This window comes from Muntiacus reevesi, chromosome 11 (assembly GCF_963930625.1).
Source record: "Muntiacus reevesi chromosome 11, mMunRee1.1, whole genome shotgun sequence".
Taxonomy (NCBI): domain Eukaryota; kingdom Metazoa; phylum Chordata; class Mammalia; order Artiodactyla; family Cervidae; genus Muntiacus; species Muntiacus reevesi.
Genome location: NC_089259.1, coordinates 66,966,075 through 66,987,674, shown reverse-complemented (window position 1 = coordinate 66,987,674; position 21,600 = coordinate 66,966,075). Strand labels below are relative to the sequence as shown.

Genomic DNA, 21,600 nt, shown 5'->3' with positions numbered 1-21,600 from the left:
GTGCTGGGAACAAGGAGGCTGAGATACTCATGAAGCCAGGAGGGTGGGGGTGGGGTACCCCTGTCACAGCACTAGCTCCTGTCATTGAACTCATGACAAGACACGAGGCACTTCTCTAAGGGAAAATTCATGAAGCCGTGAATGGGAGAGGCTGGGAAAGGAGGGTCAGATCAGAGAGGGGAAGACCATACCATGTGTTATCTGCCCTGTTCTCTCATGTTCTCAGAGATCCAGTGCTACTATTCAGGTTTGTATGTGTGTTACAATATACCTAACATGAAATTTACCATTTCTGCCATTTTAAGCATACAGCTAGTGACATTAAGTACATTCACACTGTTGTGCAACCATCACCACCATCCATCTCCATAACTCTTTTATCACTCCAACACTAAAAGGATAAAAGTATAAAGTGAAGTTGCTCAGTCATGTCTGACTCTCTGTCACACCTACCAGGCTCCTCCGTCCATGGGATTTTCCAGGCAAGAATACTGGAGTGGGTTGCCATTTCCTTCTCTAGGAGATCTTCGCGACCCAGGGGTTGAACCTGTGTCTCCCACATTGTAGGAAGATGCTTAACTGTCTGAGCCACCAGGGAAGTCTTTATACACGGGCAGGTTCCATTAAAGTCTAACAATCCCCACTGGTGGACATGGAATCCTAGCTTCTAGCCAGCTCCTAGTGTCCAGAGACCAGAGCTCTTCACAGGCCTTCCTCTCACACTTACTGACTCTGCTGAAGTCTCTACTTTGCTATTCTGCACCTGCTGTAAATCAATCATGTCCCTTCAGATTTACATGCAGTCACCTTAGTCATCAGTACCTTAGAATTTGGTTTCATGGACTTTTAAGAAGTAACCATTACCCTTAATTATACTGAACATAATCTAATCTGACTGGTCTGCTTAGATGAAGAGGAGACTAAGACACAAGGACAGAAACACAAGCATATAAATCAATGAAGTTAGAGCACACCCCCTCACCATGCACAAAAATAAACTCAAAAATAAACTTAATCATAAGACGTGACACCAAAAACTCCAAGTAGAGACTGTAGGCAAAACATTCTGTGACATAAATTATACCAGTGTTTTCTTAGGTCAGTCTCCTAAGGCAATAGACATATAACCAAAAATACACAAATGGGGCTTCCCTGGTGGCTCAGTGGCAAAAAATCCACCTGCCAGTGCAGGACACACGGAATCCCTCCCTGGTCCAGGAAGAGTCCACAGGCGCAAAGCACCTCAGCCCCTGCCGCACAACTACTGCGCCTGCGCTCTGGAGCCCAGGAACCTCAGCCACTGAGCCCGCGCGCCACAGAGCCGGGCTCTGCAACCAGAGGAGCCGCCGCCGTGAGAAGCCCACGCACCACAATAGAGAGCAGCCCCTGTTCAACCCAACCAGAGAAAACCTCTCACAGCAATGAAAACCCAGCACAGCCATGAACAAATAATAATTTTTAATTAAATAAATAAACAAATGGGCCTAATGGGACCTAAAGGAAACTATAAACACAATGAAGAGACAACCTACAGAATGGGAGAAAACATTTGCAAATGATGTGATCAACAAGGACCTAATTTCCAAAATATAAGAACAGCTCATACAACTCAACAACAAGAAAATCTAATAAAAAAAAATGGTCAGAAGAACTAAATAGACATTTCTCCAAAGGACACATACTGATGGCCAAAAAGCACATGAAAAGAAGTTCACCATTGCGAATTACTAGAGAAATGCAAATGAAAAGTACAATGAGCTATCATCTCACACCAGTCAGAAAGACCATCATTAAAATAACAATGGCTCAGAGGGTGTGGAGTAAAGGGAACCCTCCTAAACTGCTGGTGGGAATATCACTTGTTGCAGGCACTATGGAAAACAGTATGGATGTTCCTCAGAAAACTAAAAGTAGAATTACTTTATAATCCAGTAATCCCACTCCTGGGCATATATCTGGATGAAACTATAAATCAAAAAGACATGCACTCCTATGTTCATAGCAGCACCATTCACAATAGCCAAAACATGGAAACAACCTATATGTTCATCAACAAATGAGTGGACAAAGAAGATGTGGTACACCAGACAAAGCAATGCTACTCAGTAATAAAAAAAGAATGAAAGAATACCATTTGCAGAAACATGGATGGACCTGAAGTTTATCATACTAAGTGAAGTAAGTCAGAAAGAAAAAGCCAAATATCATATCACTTACATGTGGAATCTACACTATGGCAGGAATGAACCTAATTACAAAACAGAACCAGACTCACAGATACAGTGGACAGACTTATGGCTGCATGGATGGAAGGAGGTGGTGGAGAGGGATGGGCTTGGAATTTGAGGTTAGCAGATGCAAACTATTATGTGTAGAATGGATAAATAACAAGGTCTTATGGTATGGCACAAGGAGCTATAATAAATTTTCTGAGATAAACCATTATGGAAAAGAATGTATGTGTGTGTATAACTGAGTCACTTTGTTGCACAAAGAAATTAACATAATGTAGTAAATCAACTATATTTCAATAAAAAAAATTTTTTTTAAAAGGACAGAGACACAGGGTGCATGTAAACAGAGAGAAGACCATGTGAGGACACAGTGAGGTGGATGTGGACAGCAGCCAAGGAGAGAGGTCTCAGGAGAAACCAAACCACCTAAACCTTGAATGAGTAGTCTCAAGAAATGTGAGAAAATTAATTTCTATTCTTTGAGCACCCCGATCAGTGACAACTTGCTATAGGCTGAATGTTTTCCTCCTCAAAAGTCATACATTGAGACCTAATCCCAATGTGTTGGTATTAGGAGGTGGGGTCTTGGGGAAGGACCAGGTCATGAGGATGGAGCCTCCATGAAAGGGATTAGTGCCCTGATAAAAGGAACTACATGATCCCTCACCCTTCCACCATGTGAGGACACCACAGGAATCAGACCCTCACCGAACTGAATCTTTCAGCACCCTGACTCGGACTTTCCCAGCCTCCAAAACCTTGAGAGATAAACTTCTGTTATTTCTAAGCTACCCAGCTCTGGTCTCCTGTGAGAGCAGCCTGGACGGACACAGTCCTAGAAACTAACACAGAACCTGACAGCAAGAATTTCCAAACAGCTTCTCTCTGCTGAACACCCCGCCTCCTCCAGGAAAAGATGTGCCTGTTGTCCTCCTCATAGCCCTGCTTCCTCCTCCCCCCACACCTGAGCTTCTACTCTTCCTTCAGCAAAGGACTGGGTCCTCTTCTCATCCTCCACACACCTACCCAACTGCAGGCCCCCAGGGCACTGCCCACCCAGCCCCAGGCACAGGGAACTTTCCAACTTCAGTGAAAGCCTCCAGCTGACACTTCCACTTTACATTCAGCACTCACTATCCTGTATTAAAACCCTCTAAACCGTGACTCTGCTGAGCTTTCCCCAGGCATCTGTCTTAACAAGCTCCACATAGAGACAGGTTCCTCAGAAGCAGGAATGAGAGCTGGGCATCCTAGTCTCCCTTATTCTGCCCAGTGTAGGTCCTTCCCCTCTCCTGGCTCAGTGTCCTCCTTGTAAACTAAGAGGTTTTATGTGGTAACATCTGTAAGGGCATTGATCTCAGTGCACAAAGCAGGGCGTTAATAAGTGCAGCTGGAAGGCTTATTGGCTTTAACAAAGTGAACAACAGCAAGTGAACTGACCATAGAGGAGATGTGGAGGCTGTTTTAGGGAAAAAACAAGTTTGCAAGGCTTTCAAAAAGGCCAGTCTAGACTCCATAAGAGGCCTCAATCAGTGTGTGTTAGGACCCATCATACACAGAAAAGCATCAGAGTTGTTCTACTTTAGTCACTGTATAGCCAACCAGGAGCAACTGACAAGTTCTAAATTTGAGAAACTGGAATGAGAGTCAAGACTTAAGCCAGATTATAGGTGACCCTACATTGTAGGTCTAAGTATTAAATCTAGTAATCATCCATGAAATAACATGAAATGATGAAATCATACTCAGATGTAGAATAAATGATTCTCAAATTCTAGACTTCATTAAGTCTAGACTTAATAAAGACTTTATTTCCAAAGTGATAGAATAATAAGCATAAATCAACAGGGTCTTTCCATGGAAGTCCTATGTCAGTCAGAACCAAAAACTTCACTTCTAATGTGCCTTAAGCAAATGATGGAGGGAAAAAACTGGCAGCCAGGTACCAGGTTATAGAATCTCACTCTCTGATATAAAAACCCTATATCATCTTTCTTATTCTTCGGGTCTGGATCCACTCAGAGTATCTGGTTATCAACTTCAAGTAGCAGGAGGAAAACTGCCATCTATTTGTTACTCCCTAAAGCATGGACCTCAGTGGCCCCCACATTGGAAGCACCTGCTGTATGTTCCTGTCCTGATCTCATCATGATGCAAAATTTCTCTATGATGGATCTTCTGTGGATGGAGGAAGGGGAGGGAAGGACACAAGGGCAGAGGGAGCTGAGTCTCCTGAAGCACAGAGACCTTCCTGAGCTCTCTTCCCTCATCTCTACAGGGCTCTTGGAAAGAATAAACGATAGAAAACAGGAGCAAACTCACTGTTCGAACAAGTGTCTGCTGACTCCTGCATCCACTGTGCTGAGCGGATCGTCCAGGAGGTAGATATCTGCATCCTGATACACGGCTCTAGAAAACAGAGAGAGACATCAGGAGAAGACACTTCACACTCCCTGGATCCCATCTCTGAATCATGATGGTGTCCAACAACTTCATGTTCTTTCTACAAGCCCAGAGAAAGGGCCAAGTCCCTGTTTCACACAGGCCCACCTGGTGAACGGGGTCTATGTGCTCACGTCCACTAGGAGTCGTGGAGGAGGAGGGGCAGGATAGCAACTGAAACCCACTTACCTGGCGAGGCTGACCCGGGGTTTCTGTCCTTCACTCAAAGGGGTTCCTCTTTCTCCTATCTCAGTTAGGTCCCCTTCCTCCAAAAGCTGTAAATCCTATACAGATAGAAAAGGGGAAAAAGAAAAAGATATAAATGTGTTCTACTACCATCTTACACTTTTATTATTAGTTCCTCATACAAGTATTTGATTAACGTGCATACATGCTCAGCTGCTAAGTCTTATTCAACTCTTTGTAACCCCATGGACTAGGGCTTGTCAGGCTCCTCTGTCCAGGCCTGGGATTCCCCAGGCAACAACTCTGGAGTGGTTTGCTATTTCCTCCTCCAGGAGACCTTCCTGACCCAGGGATCGAATCCGTGTCTCCTGCGTCTCCTGCACTGCAGGTGGATTCTTCCCCACCGAGCCACCTGGGAAGCCAGAGCAGTGGGTATAAGTCAGAGTAACTAAATTGTGACCTTGAACATTAAAACATAACAAAACAAAACAACCTCTCAGTGTTTTTTGTTTTCATTCTGTAATTTTGTACAGCATCTACACATTCGACCAATTTAACAGATATTTACTGAGGACCTACTGTATGACAGGCATTGCTCTGGGCACAGTGAACTCAGTGGTGAAGAAACAAAGCTCCTAGAGTTTCTTTCCATGATGGGAGATGGACGATATGGAAAATTAACCTGAGCACAAGGACTGAGGATGGGAGGAAAAGCAAGCCGGCTCAGGGGGGTGGAGGGTGAAGGAGGGAAGTGAGTCCACACTGGGGTGGGAAGGCTCTGCTCAGAGGGGGTGTAGGTAGATCTGGGAGGGGGGGCGGGGCTCAGGCAGACCTGGAGAGGCTGCTCCTCACAGAGGGAGGGGCGGGTGCAGGAGCCACGGGGAGATGCCCAAGGGGGTCAGGACAAGGAGGCAGGAGAGCAGAGTGAGAATGAGGGGTGTGAGGGCTGAGACAGAGCAGGAGGAGCTTGGGGTCACTCCAGTAAGCAGAGGAGGGGGACAGAGCTGGTTTCAGGCTTTAAGGAATCACTCCTGAGCTTTACAGAAAACAGACAGTAAGTGGGAAAGGGTGAGGGTGGATACAAGTGAGGAGGCTACCAGAATAATCAAGGTGAGAGATGACGGTGGTCAGGACCAGAGTGAGAGCAGTGGGAATGGCGAGATGGAGTTACATTCCAGGCACATGTTGAAGGCAGAGTTTGAAAGACCTGCTGATGGGATGGGTGTGGCTGTAAGAGAAGAGGAGACTGTGGTGTTTGGGGTGAGGAAGGGGAAGGACAGGGTCTCCATTTACTGAGTTGGGGAAGATGGTGGATGCAGGTTTAGGGAACTTCGCTCATGGACAAGCTGAGATAACCTCCCAGTGGTGTCATGGTGCAGTTGTACATGCAGGTGTGAAGGTCTCTGCTAGAGACACAGGTGTGAGAGCTGGTGGCCCAGGAGGTAAAGGCACAGGACTTGTTTTTATCAAGGAATGAGTGTCTCTTAAAAAAACATTTTGCTGATCTCTGGCTTAACTTTCCACTTTCAGAGAAGGGATAACACCCGCCCCAAGTCTTCACAGTGATACTTAGAGTGAGTGACAGACAAGGCCTGTACAAAAAATGGAGGTAGAAAGAGCAAGTTGGGCAGGAAAATCAAAAGGAAAGAAACGTGTGCTCAAAGGACACCCAGAAGATCAGCTGGATTAAGCAGATGCTTGTCTGTGAAAGCAGGAAAAACTCAAAACTTAAAAGGAAATAAAGTTGTAACTTGAGGATCTGGGAATCAATCAAAAGTTATATTTGAATATCATTTAAGAAATTAATAGAGAAATCAGCCTATTTTCCCCAGAGTACCACGGGGAAAAAAAAGAATAGATGAAAGAACATTCCCAAATTGACAAGATAGAAATCAGACTTAAGTAGTTGTTCACTCGTTTAGTTGTGTCTGACTCTGTGATCCCATGGAATGGAGCACTCCAGGCTTCCTTGTCCTTTACCATTTCCTGGAGCTTGTTCAAACTCACGTCCACTGAGTCAGGGATGCCATCCAACCATCTCATCCTCTGTCATCCCCTTCTCCTCCTGCCTTTAATCTTTTTCAGCATCAGGGTCTTTTCTAATGAGTCGGTTCTTCCCATCAGGTGGTCAAAGCATTGGAGCTTCAGCATCAGTCCTTCCAGTTAGTATTCAGGGTTGATTTCCTCTACGATTGATGGTTTTGATCTCCTTGCAGTCCAAGGAACTCTCAAGAGTCTTCTCCAACACCACAGTTCAAAAGCATCTGTTCTTCTGCACTCAGCTTTCTTCATGGTCCAACTCTCACATTCATACTACTAGAAAAACCATAACTTTGACAATATGGACCGTTGTTAGTAAAGTAATGGTTCTGCCTTTTAACGTGCTGTCTAGGTTTGTCATAGTTTTTCTCCCAAGGAGCAAACGTTTTTAATTTCATGACTGCAGTCACCATCTGCAGTGATGTTGGAGCCCAAGAAAATAAAGTCTGTAATTGTTTCCATTGTTTCCCCATCTATTGCCATGAAATGGTGGAACCAGATGCCATGATCTTAGTTTTATGAATGTTGAGTTTTAAGCCAACTTTATTACTCTCCTCTTTCACCTTCATCAAGGGGCTCTTTAGTTCCCCTCCACTTTCTGTTATAAGGGTAGTATCATCTGCATATCTGAGGTTATTGATATTTCTCCCAGCAATCTTTACTCCAGCTTGTGCTTCATCCAATCTGGCATTTCACATGGTGTACTCTGCATGTAAGTTAAATAAGCAGGGTGACAATATACAGACTTGTACTCCTTTCCCAATTTGGAATCAGTCCGTTGTTCCATTTCCAGTTCTAACTGTCGCTTCTTGACCTCCAAGCAGGTTTCGTAGGTGGCCAGTAAGGTGGTCTGGCATTCTCAGCTCTTTTAGGAATTTTCCACCCTTTGTTGTGATCCACACAGTGAAAGGATTTCTCATACCAATGAAGCAGAAGTAGATGCTTTTCTGGAAATGTCTTGCTTTTTCTATGATCCAACAGATGTTGGGAATTTGATCTCTGGTTCCTCTGCCTTAGACTTAAGTTACATGGTATTATATTAGAAGTCTTAGGTTGCCTATTAATTATCAATTGGCACATTCTCTCATAGACAGAGTTTGCATTTTTATCTACTAAACCCCTCATACATCAACCTAGGATGCACAGCAGTACCTTTCTGCAGATGAAGCCCTCACTTCTCTGTCTCTACTGCACCAAATCTGGGGAGAAAGCAAGTAGCACACTGGTGCCACCATGACAAACAAGTCCTTTGATCTCCCTAAGTCTCATTTTCCTCTTCTGTAGAATGTGCTGCAGAAACCGAAGTCACTGAACTCAAGGATACTGTGAGACCCTAAAGAAGTGTGTGAACAACTCCACAAATGAAAAAAGGACATGAGTTGATTATAACTTGCTGTTGGTGACTGATCCCTATTTTCTCACCAAGCCAACAGTAGGACCCTGTTTACAGTGTGAATCATAATATACAAAGCACATGACAACCATGGAAGAAAGAGACTCCATCGTAACCCTCCCTGACAACCACAAAGACATAGACACACACAGGTTCCCCACTCATTCAAATCTTAATGGAGGTGCATCTGATGAAAGGCAGCAAATATTCTGTTGTGACAATTTATAATTACCTCACCTTCTTTCTTTCTTGGGCTCAGAAATTAATACCATCTCTTGCTTTGTGTTTTTTTTTTTTTAATTTTTAATTTTTATTAGTTGGAGGCTAATTACTTCACAACATTTCAGTGGGTTTTGTCATACATTGATATGAATCAGCCATAGAGATACACGTATTCCCCATTCTCAGCCTCATGCACACACACAGAATTACTTGGCGTCTCTTTCACTGTTGACAGTCCTTGCAAACTGTTCCGCTTAGTTTTTATGCTTTGATTTCATATTCTTCAAGTGATTTTCTTCTTTAAAAAGCACCACATTGTAATACAGCAAGTTTAACCACATTCTAGAAAAAGCACTCACGGCCTCTCTTTCTAGGACATGAGAAACTCTCTGAGTCTGGTAGTAACACTTCGAGTGTGTTGTTGACTCTGAAAATTATATATGAACAAGCCACCAAGGGGAAAAACATTTTGGAGGATTTGAAGTAAAACCAAGTCAAGTTGATTTCTCAGCTACCACATTCTGATTAGATTATATGAGGAAAGTCTGAGTTGAGCATATATTACATATATATGAGCATATATTATTAACCCTAACCCTTCCACTGACAGGAAAGTGTTTTTATTCATATTTGTTACCTCTAAGATAAGTAAGTAAATGTTAGTAGCTCAATCGTGTCCAATGCTGTGATCCCATGGACTATAGCCTACCAGGTTCCTCTGTCCATGGACTTCTTCAGGCAAGAATACTGGAGTGAGTTGCCATTTTCTTCTCCAGGGAATCTTTCCAACCCAGGGAGTGAACCCAGGTCTTCCTGCATTGCAGACAGATTCTTTACTGTCTGAGCCACCAGGGAAGCCCCAAAATTTAGCCAATTCTCACTGAACAGCAGACACACAAACTAGAGGCAAACTAGGAAAAGGTGATGCTGGTTTGATGCCATCCATCCAGAAGCACATCAAGGCCCTTCAGCGATGGTGGAGACTTACAGTAGGGACACCACGGAGCAGACTTCTGAGGTGGTTAACGAGGGCCAGATGTGAGGCCCTGGCAGAGAAGGGATGGACTCGAGAGTCAAGCAACAGGAGCCCTCCTTCCCTCACAGCTTTTCTTCCATGTGGAATCACCCCTCCTCTCATAGCCTGTCAATATCCTGCCCATCTTTCCAGACTCAGCCCAAACACACTCTCCCATGAAACTATCCTGGACTCATCTCTCTTCCTGTTGGGTTCTGTTTACATCTCTCATCTCTCATGAAGGACCATCTTATTCTGCTCCATCATTTGTAAACGCACACATGGCTTCTCACAGCTCCTGGAGGGTAAGATCTGTGCACCAAGCTCTGTTCTGGAACCCAATGCTGATTATCTAATCCTCACAGCAACCTGCACAGTAAGTGTTGGCCCCATTTCACAGATGAGGAAACTGAGACTGAGTGAGGTCACATCACTGGTCTGAGGATGGTCAGCTGTGAAACAGAAGAGCTGGAATCTGAACCAGCTCATGTCAGTACAGAGTCTTCTGCTCTTTCACATCATGCTGTCCAGGCGGTGACTGAATTTCTGTTTGAAATGAAGACAACACTTAAGTAACTCAAGACTGAAGGCCTCTATACTTAGACATGTGAGTGTCAATAAACTTACTATCCTAAGGCCAAGTAAGTGATCGCTTTGGAAAAATATTAAACTAGAATTTATCAATTTGATACCTTTAAATAGGTGTTCACTAAACATTTTCAAAAGCCTTAAATATAACATGGAGACAAATGTTGCACACTGTATTCCTTATATTATGGTAACAGAATATTGCTATTATTGATTTATATAATATACTATGTGTAGAGCACCTATAGAAATACCAACTCAAACAATGGAAGTTAATGCTCAGATATCTTCTTTCTTACATGTCACATTTTATGGATGTAATTTTACCAGAAACTGACTGAGTTTATAATTAAAAACTAATTTATTTTCAAAACCATTCTATTACTTACAGAGGGCTTATGTACCTAGCAAGCAGGAGCTTTAAAATCACAACCACATTTCATCCTCAAAACAAACTCATGAGGTTGATTACCTCCATTTTACAGATGAAGTAACAGGCCTGTAAGGATCAATCAGTCTAAACCACACACCTGATCAACAGAGAAACTGGGACTCAATTCCTGAAACTTCTGACTCCTAGACCATGGAGTTGATGTCATCAGCCTGAATTGCTGTTGCCAGGGTGATTACTTCATGTCTCCCTATTTTGTTATGGAAAAGTTTTCAGCTCAATGAACTTAAATGATTACAATACATCTAGTTGTTTTTAACATATGTTATGTAAAAAATGTTGCTTTTAGAAAGACAGTAATGACGATCTTACATCCAAGACAGCAAAGGAGACTGATGTAAAGAACAGACTTTTGGACTCAGTGGAAGAAGGTGAAGATGGGATGATTTGAGAGAATAGCATTGAAACACATGCATTAACATATGTAAAACAGATGACCAGTGCAAGTTTGATGCATGAAATAGGGCATTCAAAGTCAGTACTCTGGGACAACCCAGAGGGATAGGGTGGGTAGGGAGGTGGGAGGTGGGTTCAGGATGGAGGAACATATGTATGCCCATGACCGATTCATGCTGATGTATGGCAGAAATCATCACAATATTGTAATCATCCTCCAATTAAAATAAATAAAATTTTAATAAATAAATAGATGCTGGGTTTTTTATGGCTTTTCCTCCAGGATTTGGGGAAGGCGAGAGTAAGGAGAACAATAAGGAGAAATCTTTATTATATTTATATGGATGGATAGATGGATGGAGAGAAAAAGGTTAGAAAAGCAACAGTGGCCACCACTTACTGAAACCCTAGCTTGTTTACATTTCACAGGCATTTTCTGTAATTTATACAGTAACCCCACTCCTCCCCCATTTAATAAGAAAGGAAACTGAGACAAACACCTGGAGTCACTACCCAGGACTGTTTCTCTCCAAAGGCCAAGCCTTTTCTGCTGCACTGTCTATGCCGTCTCTGTGTCTAAGGCCAGACTAACTCCAGGATGCCACTATTTCCTGTGCCTGCCTTATGTCCATCCACTGATAACCTGGAATCCAAAAGGAGATAAGCAGATGCTCTCATAACTAACTAAGTAGTTCCCAGGTGTAGTAAAGACCTTGCTAAATCTCTTTTTAATCAGAGTCATAGATGACATTTCAGAGCAACAACAAAACCCTCTGACCCAATGTCCTCATTTTGCTGCAGAAACATCAGAGGTTCAGGCAAGTAACAGGACATGTCCAGAATGACAGTGAGCAAGTGATGAAGCTGGGGCCAGAACTCTCCTCTTTGCTACTTCTCCACGCTGGGCCTCCCTTCCTGCCAAGGAGAGAATGGGCACAAGGGACCCCAACTCCATGTCCCAACTATGCAGCAGAACATGAGAGCAGTCCATATTTATAGACATCACATCACGTACAGATGAACTGCTGTGCATCCCAGTCCTCAGGGCCCCTTCCACCAAAGTCTGTGCTGCACACATGCCCCATGTGAGTGAAGCCCCAGAACACTGCCCACGTTAGTGATCCAGTCACCCCACGAGGCTGCAGCAAAGCATTGGTCTCAAGGATCTGAACTTGAGCTACAAACGTAGAGATGAGGTGTCTCATCTGTCCAGGGCTCAGTTTTACTAACTATAAAGTGAAGATGGGAATATCAAAGATAATCATAAAGAATGAATAACTCATAAACCTTTTTACGGGTGTGCACGCACATGTGTGAAAGGCAGAAAATTGAGTTGCATGTGGACTCCGAATTAATGGGAGCTGCTGTTCTCAGTGTTCTGCATTTGCTTTCCCTTCTTATATGGTAACTGCTGCTGCTGCTGCTGCTAAGTCGCTTCAGTCGTGTTCGACTCTGTGCGACCCCATAGACATCAGCCCACCAGGCTCCCCCGCCCCTGAGATTCTCCAGGCAAGAATACTGGAGTGGGTTGCCATTTCCTTCTCCAATTCAGGAAAGTGAAAAGTGAAAGCGAAGTCGCTCAGTTATGCCTGACTCGTAGTGACACCATGGACTGCAGCCTACCAGGCTCCTCCGTCCATGGGATCTTCCAGGCCAGAGTACTGGAGTGGGTTGCCATTGCCTTCTCCATATATGGTATCTAGACCATTTAATAAAAATCTAGCTCATTCCTGCTAACTTGACATCATTTCTACAAATGTACAGTCACCTATGAACAAGAACCTGGAAGAAAGAAACAAGCCCATTAAACAAGCAATTCTGTTTGTCCACATCATTGTAAAATGCTGCTCACCTGATACAGGGCTTCCCAGGTGGCGCTAGTGGTAAAGTATCCACCTGCCAATGCAGGAGACAGACTTGGGCTTGATACCTGGGTTGGGAGGATCCCCTGGGGAAGGAAATGGCAACCCACTCCAGTATTCTTGCCTGGAGAATCCCATGGACAGAGGAGTCTGCTGGGCTATAGTTCATAGGGCCACAGAACTGGACATAACTGAAGTGATTTAGCATGAACACACACACCTGATACAACCTATGATGTTCAAGCTGTTGTTCGAGGAGAATTACTATTTCCTCACAAAGCAGGTTTGGAGCTTTCAATACCACAACTTTGAAAATCTGTCCCTGTCTTTCCCTCACAGTACAAAGAACAGTCAGATGTCCAGACTGCACTGAACAGACCCCGGGGGGGAGACCTTTAATGGTTTTTTACAACCCAAGAGAGTAACATAGTATTTAACATTATTTACTCTTTTTCCTTTCTTTTTGTCAATTGTATTCCCCTATCACTTAAGTTTAGGTCTCATCATTTACTCACTAATCTTATTTAATTCCCAAAATACAGATAAATCTTTCATCTTACTATTCTCTGTGAAACTCAATGTCATTTCTGAAAACAATCTCCCTCAGTGAAATGACACAGTATTAAGAAGAAATTTTAAAGCATTCTGCTTTTCTTAAATAATAAATTACAAGTCAAAAATGAAGTGAAGAGAGAAACTCACAGACTTAAAGGGACCAAGGAGGCATTAGTCAAGTGCAGGGGGCAGACCTTGTGTGGATTCCAATAATGGTGAAGATTTCTCAGTGAGATGATCGACAGCATGTAAACACAGACCAGCAGGTGGGTGATATTCAGGAATTTGAAGTATTTTTCAGGTGAAATAAAGTAGTGATATTTTTCCCCCAAAGCTTTCCTATCTTTTAGAGAAAAATAATGAAATGTTTACAGGTTAACTAATCCGAGGTCTAGGATCTGCTCCACGATACTCTGGGGTTGGGGTGGGACTGGCAGGGGTAGAGATGCAGCAAGACTGGCCACCAGCTGATTCAGGCTGAAGCTGGGGGTGGGTACATGAGGGTTCAATAAACCATGCTCTCTGTTTTTGTAAATATTTGCAACTTTACATTAAAAAGTTGAAAGTAAAGGAAAACTTCACAGAACGAAACAATCCCCCTCTCCAGATAATGTATTCTGTGAGTGTTATTAACCTATAAGAATTAAAAAGACAGCACATGTAAATACATATGCTTATTTATGTAAACCTGCTTATTTATTCAGAAGATCAACTTAAATATTAAGCAACGTTCAAAAATCTATTTTTTGAAAAGAATTTTTAACAAACCTTGTAGTGTAAACCATTATCGTCATTTGAAATTCAAGTATATGCAACTCAGAAGTCATTACTCACCTCTTCCAAAGCACAAGCCCTTATTACTTCTTCATATCTGTCTTCTTTATATTTCTTCCCAAATAAAATGTTACTCTTTATAGTCCCTGGATACACCCAGGGCTGCTGAGAAACATACGCGATCCTCCCATGGACGCTGACCTTCCCCTGGCTTGGGTGCAGCTCCCCCAGCAGAGCGCTTAACAGTGACGACTGAAACAGACGGCAACACACACATGTGAACAGGGTGCACTCAGGATGAAACATGCCCTGCAGCACAGCCGACCCCACCCTGGCGATTGATACATGATAGAACCCTTTCCTTCAACAGGATAAAGTACAACCCTCGCAGCTGAGACCCAAAAAAATGAAAATAACACTAATGGTCAATGAAAAAGACTGATAAGGAATATATTAATACTATAAACAATCTACTCTGCCCGAGTATCTCCCCAAGTGAAATTCTACTCAGTAAAGAATAATTAAGAATGCTTAACATCCTTCTCTAGTAGAGCCCAGCAGGATGTGTATTTTATGTATCTGATGTTTAGGGCAATTGTTCCTGCATCTGGTATCCTTTACTTGACAATCGCTAGTTCTTAAAAAGCTATGTGTGAAGAATATAGCCAAAGATGATTAACTGAAAAACTGTCAGGTGAGTTGTGTCTGCAGAGCAAAAGTCCATCATAGAGGAAATCAGCACTTTCATGTACATATCCCACATTTTGAAAAATTATTTTATTCATTTATTTTTAGTTATTTTATCTTTTTCATTTATTTTTTACAATGCTGTGTTGGTTTCTGCCATCCCACAATTCTAAATGTATTTATTTTTGCTTGTGGTGGGTCGTCTTTGCAGTGCATGGGGGTTTTCCTGTTGAGGAGCACAGGCTCTAGTGGGCAGGCTTCAGCAGCTGTGGCCCATGGGCTCAGTCATTGCAGCTCCCAGGCTCCAGAGCACAGGCCCAACAGCTGTGGGGCACAGGTTTAGTTGCTCCACAACTGGGAAGTGGGAACTTCCCAGACCAGGGACTGAACCTATATCTCCTGCATTAGCAGGAGGATTCTTTTACCGCTGAGCCACCAGTGAAGCCCACATCCCACATTAGATTTCTGTATTTTGTTGTTTCGGACCAAGTGCATGTGCACCTTTCCTTTCAATCTTCAACACCACACAGATGTGGCGTGTATGTATCCACGCCATCAGAGTGCTCATGACACTGGGCTGAAATAGTATGTCTGCATATCTGTCTCGCCCAGAACCTGATTACCTCTGAAAGAGAGAGTCAGGGTCTTGCTCATGTCTGTACCTTTATCTCCAGCACATGGCTGCACATTCACTACATGTGCTGATGGGATCATGTCAAGTCACAGGAAGAAATGCTCAAAGCTTCCGGAAAGAGCCTTTATGATCTCCAGACATCCTGGAAGGGCCACTAAGATGAAAAGAAGTCCCCACTGTCTCTGTCTATCCTGAACAGTGTCAGTTCAGTCGCTCAGTCATGTCTGACTTTTTGTGACCCCATGAACCACAACACACCAGGCCTCCCTGTCCATCACCAAATCCGAGTTTACGCAAACTGATGTCCATTGAGTTGGTGATGCCATCCAACCATCTCATCCTCTGCCGTCACCTTCTTCTCCCGCCTTCAATCTTTCCCAGCATCAGGGTCTTTTCTAATGAGTCAGCTCTTCGCATCAGGCGACCAAAGTATTGGATATTCAGCTTCAACATTAGACCTTCCGATGAATATTCAGGACTGATCTCCTTTAGGATGGACTGGCTGGATCTCCTTGCAGTCCAAGGGACTCTCAAGAGTCTTCTCCAATACCACAGTTCAAAAGCATCAATTCTTCAGCACTCAGCTTTCTTTATAGTCTACCTCTCACATCCATACATGACTACTGGAAAAACCATAGCCTTGACTAGACGGACCTTTGTTGACAAAGTAATGTCTCTGCTTTTTAATATGCTGTCTAGCTTGGTCATAGCTTCATTCCAAGGAGTGTCTTTTAATTTCATGGTGCAGTCACCATCTTCAATGATTTTGGAGCCCAAAAATATAAAGTCAGTCACTGTTACCCCATCTATTTGCCATGAAGTGACAGGACTGGATGTCATGATCTTAGTTTTCTGAATGTTGAGCTTTAAGCCAGCTTTTTAACTCTCCTCTTTCACTTTCATCAAGAGGCTCTTTAGTTCTTCTTCACTTTCTGCCATAGGGTGATGTCAGCTGCATATCTGAGGTTATTGATATTTCTCCTGGCAATCTTGATTCCACCTTATGCTTCCTCCAGCCCAGCATTTCTCATGATGTACTCTGCATATAAGTTAAATAAGCAGGGTGGCTATATACAGGCCTGACGGACTCCTTTTCCTATTTGGAACCAGTCTGTTGTTCCATGTCCAGTTCTAACTGTTGCTTCCTGACCTGCATACAGGTTTCTCAAGAGGCAGGTCAGGTGGTCTGGTATTACCAACTCTTTCAGAATTTTCCACAGTTTATTGTGATCCACACAGCCAAAGGCTTGGGCATAGTCAATAAAGCAGAAATAGATGTTTTTCTGGAACTCTCTTGCTTTTTCAATGATCCAGCAGATGTTGGCAATTTGATCTCTGGTTCCTCTGCCTTTTCTAAAACCAGCTTGAACATCTGGAAGTTTATGGTTCACGTATTGCTGAAACCTGGCTTGGAGAATTGTGAGCATTACTTGACTAGCATGTGAGATGAGTGCAACTCTGCGGTAGTTTGAGCATTTTTTGGCACTGCCTTTCTTTGGGATTGGAATGAAAACTGACCTTTTCCTGTCCTGTGGCCACTGCTAAGTTTTCTTTTTTTTTTTTCTTTTCATTTATTTTTATTAGTTGGAGGCTAGTTACTTTACAATATTGTAGTGGGTTTTGCCATAGATTGACATGAATTAGCCATGGATTTACATGTGTTCCCCATCCTGATCCCCCCTCCCATCACCCTCCCTATCCCATCTTGAGTGCAGCACTTTCACAGCATCATCTTTCAGGATTTGAAAGAAATCAACTGGAATTCTGTAACCTCCACTAGCTTTGTTCACAATGATGCTCCCTAAGGCCCACTTGACTTCACATTCCAGGATGTCTGGCTCTAGGTGAGTGATCACACCATCGTGATTATCTGGATCATGAAGATCTTTTTTGTACAGTTCTTCTGTGTATTCTTGCCACCTCTTCTTAATATCTTCTGCTTCTGTTAGGTCCATACCATCTGTCCTTTATTGTGCCCATCATTGCATGAAATATTCCCTTGGTATCTCTAACTTTCTTGAAGAGATATCTAGTCTTCCCATTCTATTGTTTACCTCTATTTCTTTGCATTGATTGCTGAGGAAGAGTTTCTTCTCTCTCCTTGCTATTCTTTGGAACTCTGCATTCAAATGGGGATATCTTTCCTTTTCTCCTTTGCTTTTCACTTCTTTTCTTTTCATAGCTATTTGTAAAGCCTCCTCAGTCAGCTATTTTGCCTTTTTGCATTTCTTTTTCTTGGGGATGGTCTTGATCCCTGTCTCCTGTACAGTGTCACGAACCTCCGTCCATAGTTCATCAGGCACTGTCTATCAGATCTAGTCCCTTAAATCTATTTCTCACTTCCACTGTATAATCATAAGAGATTTGATTTAGGTCATACCTGAATGATCTATTGGTTTTCCCCACTTTCTTCAATTTAAGTCTGATTTAATTTAATTTAATCCCGAACAGCTGTCACATAAATAATTTCCTTCACTGAGACATCCAAATTCCCCACAGGCAGTTCCTAACAGGGAAATGGGAAGCACCAAGAAGGAAAAAACAGTGTGCATTTATCCTTATTTATCTGGCCATGAAACATTCTTGTAAAATGAATGTTCCATGAACACACCTAGAGAGACACTCTTCTAGATACACTCAATTCAAACTGAGTCACACACAGATCTGGGCTCAATTCTGAGAGTTTAACAGGAGCTGTGGTGTTGCATCAAGCTGACAAAATACATCATTAACTTACCTTTCCTGCACCCACAGGTCCGACCACAGCTAACAGTTGACCAGGTCTGACAGTAAAGGAAAGTCCTTGTAGGGTTGGGGTTGTTGATGCCTACAAATTAAAGTCTTTAATTTAATTTACCCATTTTAATAAAGTAACACAAATTTTTTTTAGAAAGTGGAAAAGATAACAATAGTCAACGTAACTGATATGCAAAATAAAATCCACATTTTTCCCTTTCCTATTTTAAGATACTGTGTCCTGGAGACCTCTTTATCAAATTTTATCTCTTTGGGGATTTGAGGTAGCTTTAGCTCACTTTAGGAAGTTTCCTTCTTTTTTCCGACTACCACACAATTGTGCTCATTTCATATGATAGCAAAGTATCATTCAAAATTCTTGAAACTAGGCTTCAGCAGTATGTAAACTGAGAATTTTCAGAGGTATAAGCTGGAATTAGAAAAGGCAGAGGAACCAAATATCAAATTGCCAACATCTGTTGGATCACAGAAAAAACAAGGTAATTCTAGAAAAACATCTGCTTCATTGACTAAAGCCTTTGACTATGTGGATCACAGCAAACTGTGGAAAATTCTTCTAGAGATGGGAATACCAGACCACCTTACCTGCCTCCTGAGAAACCTGTATTCAGGTCGAGAAGCAACAGTTAGAACTGGACATGCAACAACAGACTGGTTCAAAATCAGGAAAGGAATACGTCAAAGCTGTTTATGGTCACCCTACTTGTTTAACTTTTAAACAGATTACATGATGAATCACAAAATGGAATCTAGAATTCTGACAGAATATAAAAATCTCAAACATTCAGATGATGCCACTTGATGGCAGAAAATGAAGAGGAACTAAAGAGCCTCTTGATGAAGGTGAAAGAGGAGAGTGAAAAAGAGTGAATGTTGGCTTAAAACTCAACATTCGAAAAACTAAGATCATGGCATCTGGCCCCATCATTTCATGGCAGATAGAAAGTGGAAACAGTGACAGATTTTATTTCTTGTGCTCCAAAATCGCTTTAGACAGTGACTGCTGCAGCCATGAAATTCAAAGATGCTTGCTCCTAGGCACAAGAGCTATGACAAACCTAGACTGTGTATAAAAAGCAGAGACATTACTTTGCCAACAAAGGTCCATCTAGTCAAAGCTATGGTTTTTCCAGTAGTCATGTATGGATGTGAGAGTTTGACCATAAAGAAGGCTGAGCACTGAAGAATGATGCTTTTGAACTGGGGTGTTAGAGAAGACTCTTGACAGTCCCTTGAACAGCAAGGAAATCCAACCAGTCCATCCTAAAGGAGATCAGTCCTGAATATTCATTGGAAGGACTGATGCTGAAGCTGAAACTCCCAAACTTTGGCCACCTGATGCGAAGAGCTGACTCATTAGAAAAGACCCTGATGCTGGGAAAGATTGAAGCCAGGAGAAGAAGGGGGACAACAGAGGATGAAATGGTTGAATGGCATCACTGACTTTGATGGGCATGAGTTTGAGCAAGCTCCTGCCATTGGTGATGCACAAGGGAGTCTGGCATGCTGCAGTTTACAGAGCTGCAAAGTTTTGGAGATGACTGAGTGACCGAACAACAACAACAGCAGAAATGCTGGAGTGGGAGTCCATTCCCATGGACAGAGGGGCCTGGTGGGCTACAGTCCATGGGGTCACAAAGACTCAGAGACAAGTGAAGTGACTGACACTTCACACTTCAGCTCAAAATACTAGATCTGAGTTTTGAAGAAAAGATGTATTTGTGCTCTATATCTTTTGTTTAAGGTGATCCTATTGTATAGCACAGGGAGTTATATTTAATACTCTGTAATAAAACATGCTAAAAATAAACTAAAAATTAAAAGAATTTATATACTTAAGTTCAACATGTGCTAAAAAAAGAAAAAAAGTTAAACATGTGCTAATACACTGAAAGTTCACTTGAAAATGAGAAAAAAAGCAACACGTCAAATGCCTCAGGCTGATTTTATACTTAATCTCCATTCAATGCAAACCTTATCCCTGATTCCGAGAATTTTTATAATATATTCTAAGTAAATGAGCAAGTCACATTTTACAGTATATGTAAAATCTCAAAATTCTCCAATAAATCTATGTTACAGTTGTCTTTTAGCAATCATAATTTTGAAAAGCAAGGCTTCTTACCTTTTCCCAAGAAGCTGTAAAAGCTTGCACATGCACTATCATTTTACCATCTGATGGAAGTTGAGGGTAGTACTGTGACATCTCATCAAGTAAGAGAAAGTTCTATAGAAAAAGGCAAAACATAGATTGTTTATACTGCAAGAACAAAGCACAAACAAAACAACTGCTTCTCTGGAAGTTGCAATAAAAAGTTTTATACCTACCATTTATACCAACCTGTCATTTTACAACTGTATTTTATTACATCTTGGTTCACATGAGAAATATTAAATAGTATATAGTATGTAACATACTATTATTATATGTACAACTAAGTATACAATATAGTATAGCATATATATATATATATATATATATAAAATAGCATATGCACACATATATAGAGAGTGTGTGTGTGTGTGTGTGTGTGTGTGTGTGTGTGTGTAAAATAAATAAATAAGAGTTCCTGGCCAGAGGCCCTCTTTGTTAACTTTCTCAACAAGTGTCCTCGTTCCTCTCTAAGAAGAATATATGGCTTCAGACTCCAGTACATTTAGAGCCTGGACATTTTCATTGTTTTACTTTTGGGTTACCAACAATAGACAGGTGAGCTGGTAGGAAATTATTTCATAAATACTAACTGAATCCCACCATGTGCCAAGCACCATGCGACACTGCTAGAACAGAGAGGAAGGCCCTTCCCAGGCCGTCAGGAAGCAGGTGGCACAGGACAGGCTGGGACACAAGACCAATGACAGAGACTCTGAGTGCAAACCCTGCACACAATGCTTTTCTCCTCGTGTGTGTCAAGTCCATATCACTGCTTGTCATTAACTATCACTTAAGTCATCATTCTAAAAAGAAAACTGTGTTAAGTTTCTATGTCTTAAAAAAAATTTCACAAGCATCTTTTCACAATCACTGCCTCTTCCTAGTCAATGCCCTCCCTCCTCCACAGCAGGATTGGCTGCACCTCCCACTTCTTGTTATCTTCTACACCACTTAGCAGCTAACTGATGCAAAGTAGCCAAATAAAATAGTCTCATAAACTGCTACAAAGCTGACAATCACATACAAGAAAACTCCCTCTTGCCTTGCAAATGCTAGATATAATTCAATGAGAAAAGCTACAGCAATAGAGAAATTGAACAAACAACTTAGACCACTCCCACTCCCCAAGGTCCCCAAAACTGTGAACATGGGGAAGAGAGTGCTGGCTGTCCTTGAAATCTGCTCTTGTTCTTCTGCAGTAACAAACCC

General features: G+C 42.2%; 1 protein-coding gene across 1 annotated transcript in view; it reads right to left on the bottom strand.

Moving 5' to 3' along the window:
• The window catches only part of LOC136144263 (ATP-binding cassette sub-family C member 4-like), a 141,589-nt gene that overhangs the window by 85,091 nt on the left and 34,898 nt on the right, over positions 1-21,600 (bottom strand). The window contains exons 9-13 of the mRNA XM_065902012.1: positions 20,362-20,463; positions 18,217-18,306; positions 14,219-14,410; positions 4,866-4,960; positions 4,557-4,643 (exon numbers count right to left, since the gene is read on the bottom strand). Coding sequence (XP_065758084.1) covers positions 4,557-4,643; positions 4,866-4,960; positions 14,219-14,410; positions 18,217-18,306; positions 20,362-20,463 — 566 coding nt within the window. The remainder of the gene's footprint in view (positions 1-4,556; positions 4,644-4,865; positions 4,961-14,218; positions 14,411-18,216; positions 18,307-20,361; positions 20,464-21,600) is intronic.